General features: G+C 55.0%; 1 protein-coding gene across 1 annotated transcript in view; it reads left to right on the forward strand.

Annotated features, from left to right (window-relative positions):
* Window positions 1-2,742, forward strand: part of SPATA5L1 (spermatogenesis associated 5-like 1) — a 20,377-nt gene that overhangs the window by 422 nt on the left and 17,213 nt on the right. The window contains exon 2 of the mRNA XM_010847777.1: window positions 1-929. This exon is cut by the window's left edge and continues 7 nt beyond it. Coding sequence (XP_010846079.1) covers window positions 1-929 — 929 coding nt within the window. The remainder of the gene's footprint in view (window positions 930-2,742) is intronic.

The following is a 2,742-nucleotide window of genomic DNA, read 5'->3' on the forward strand; positions in this document are numbered from 1 at the left end:
CCTGCCTGTGCACCGCCTGGCCGCGGCGGGATGGAGCGGACGGCTTTGTGCAGCTGGACCCGCAGTGCACGAGCCCGGGGTCGGCAGTGGGGGCGCCGGGGTCTGGGGGGATTATTAACCTGAACCGACTCCGCTTAGTGCCCTGCCCGCCCCTTCGGAGCCTCGCGGTGTGGCCGGAGTTGAGGGAGCAAGCGGGCGCGTCCGGTGCCCCGAGTCCAGCCGCGGTGCTGGAGGCGGTGCAGGAGCTGCTGAGGAACCGTCCAGTCTCTCAGGGCCACGTGGTGGCCGCTCCTCCAGGCGCTCCGGGTCCAGTGGCCGCCCTGCACATCGTTAGCGGGGCGCCCAGCCCGAATCCTGCTGGGTTGGTCACCCCTCGCACCCACATCAGTCTGAGCGAGGTGCCTCCGTCGGAGGAGGAGCCGCAGCCCGAGGTGCCCCTGGGGGGCCTTTCGGAGGCGGCCGACTCGCTGCGGGAGCTCCTCCGCCTGCCGCTCCGCTACCCCCGCGCCTTGGCCTCGCTGGGGCTAGAAGTGCCACGCGGGGTGCTCTTGGCCGGCCCCCCGGGAGTGGGCAAGACCCAGCTAGTGCGGGCAGTGGCCCGGGAGACGGGCGCGGAGCTGCTGGCGGTGAGCGCCCCAGCGCTGCAGGGCGCCCGGCCCGGGGAGACGGAGGAAAATGTGCGGCGAATCTTCAAGCGCGCCCGGGAGCTGGCCAGCCGCCGTCCCACCCTCCTCTTCCTGGACGAGGTGGACGCCCTGTGTCCCCGGCGGGGCGGCCCACACCAAGCCCCCGAGAGCCGCGTGGTGGCCCAGGTGTTGACGCTGCTGGACGGCATCGGTGAGGACCGCGAGGTGGTGGTTGTGGGATCCACCAACCGGCCGGATGCTCTAGACCCAGCGCTGCGCAGACCTGGGAGGTTCGACCGAGAGGTAAATAAAGGCTCAGCCAGTTAGCTCATTGCCCCTGAACCCGGCCTCATCTGGCCCTGGTTGGCTGCCCCGAGGCGTTTCCCACTTAGCTTTGGAAATCAAGGAGACTGGAGTGGGGCTTTTATTTAGAGAACCCGTTCTCTGCTTTACAAATGATTTGCGAGCCAGGACCCTTTCCCTCCCAGAGTCAAATTGCTCTGAGAAGCCAGGGGGCCGTTTGGGATTGTTGTGCAGGCCCTGAGAATGAATACTGTTATCAGTAGCGTTAGTTTTTAAGGACTACTACAAGCTATTAAACTCTTAGGATTTGGAATGAGAATCTAAAGTAGAAGGATAGCCTCAAGAAACAAATGTGTTGAAATAAGAAAGAAGGCAGGGAAGAACTAAAGCAAAGCAGACGTTAACTCTTCTATCTAGATTTATGCATTCCTTGTCTGAATGCCAGCATCCTGTACCACAGTTGCTCTCTTAGTTGCCAGGAAGATTGAATATTCAAAATATTCAAATATTCAAGTATTATTTTATAAACTTCAGGCCTAAATTGATTCTTGATTTCTGTTAGTTTGAATGGTGGTTGTGATGTTTGAACTTTGTGGTAGGATTATAAAGAGACAGCTGATAATTGCAGACTTTAGCATAATCTGTTTAGAACTTGAGTGGATTGCTTCTTCACACCATCTAATACCTGTCTGCTGAATAAGCTCCATAAGGGCAGGGACATAGACTTTCTGGTTTACTGGACCTAGAATGTGATAACCCACTCCAGTGTTCTTGCCTGGAGAATCCCAGGGACAGGAGAGCCTGGTAGGCTGCCGTCTATGGGGTCCCACAGAGTCGGACACGACTGAAGCGACTTAGCAGCAGCAGTAGCAGCAGAATGTGATAAGGTTCTCAAAAATAACAAAATAAAAACTTCCTGAAGTTGTTGCTGTTGTTCAGTCACTAAGTCATGTCTGACTCTTTGTGACTGCATGGACTGCAGCACACCAGGCTACCCTATCCTTCACTATCTTCTGGAATTTGCTTAAACTCATGTCAGTGATCGGAGAAGGCAATGGCACCCTACTCCAGTACTCTTGCCTGGAAAATCCCATGGACGGAGGAGCCTGGTAGGCTGCAGTCCACGAGGTAGCTAAGAGTAGGACACGACTGAGCGACTTCACTTTGACTTTTCACTTTCATGCATTGGAGAAGGTAATGGCAACCCACTCCGATGTTCTCGCCTGGAGAATCCCAGGGACAGGGGAGCCTGGTGGGCTGCCGTCTGTGGGGTCGCACAGAGTTGGATACAACTGAAGCGACTTAGCAGCAGCAGCAGCATGTCAGTGATGCTGAGTAATCATCTCATCCTCTCTTACTCCCTTCTCTTTTTGCCTCCAGTCTTTCCCAGCAGCAGGTTCTTTTCTAATGAGTCAGCTCTTTTTATCAGGTGGCCAAATTATTGGGGCTTCAGCGTCAGCATCAGTCCTTCCAGTGAATATTCAGGGTTGATTTCATTTAGAATTGACTGGTTTGATCTCCTTGAAGTCCAGGGGACTGACTCTCAAGGGTCTTCTTCAGCATCACAGTTCGAAAGCATCATTTCTTAGGCACTCAGCCTTCTTTATATGGTCCAACTCTCACTTCTGTACATGACTACTGGAAAACCATCAGTTAAGTTCAGTTCAGTCGCTCAGCCGTGTCTGACTCTTTGTGACTCCATGAATTGCAGCACACCAGGCCTCCCTGTCCATCCCCAACTCCAGGGGTTCACTCAAACTCACGTCCATCGAGTCAGTGATGCCATCCAGCCATCTCATCCTCTGTTGTCCCC

This window comes from Bison bison, unplaced genomic scaffold (assembly GCF_000754665.1).
Source record: "Bison bison bison isolate TAMUID 2011002044 unplaced genomic scaffold, Bison_UMD1.0 scf7180017864254, whole genome shotgun sequence".
Classification (NCBI taxonomy): Eukaryota; Metazoa; Chordata; class Mammalia; order Artiodactyla; family Bovidae; genus Bison; species Bison bison.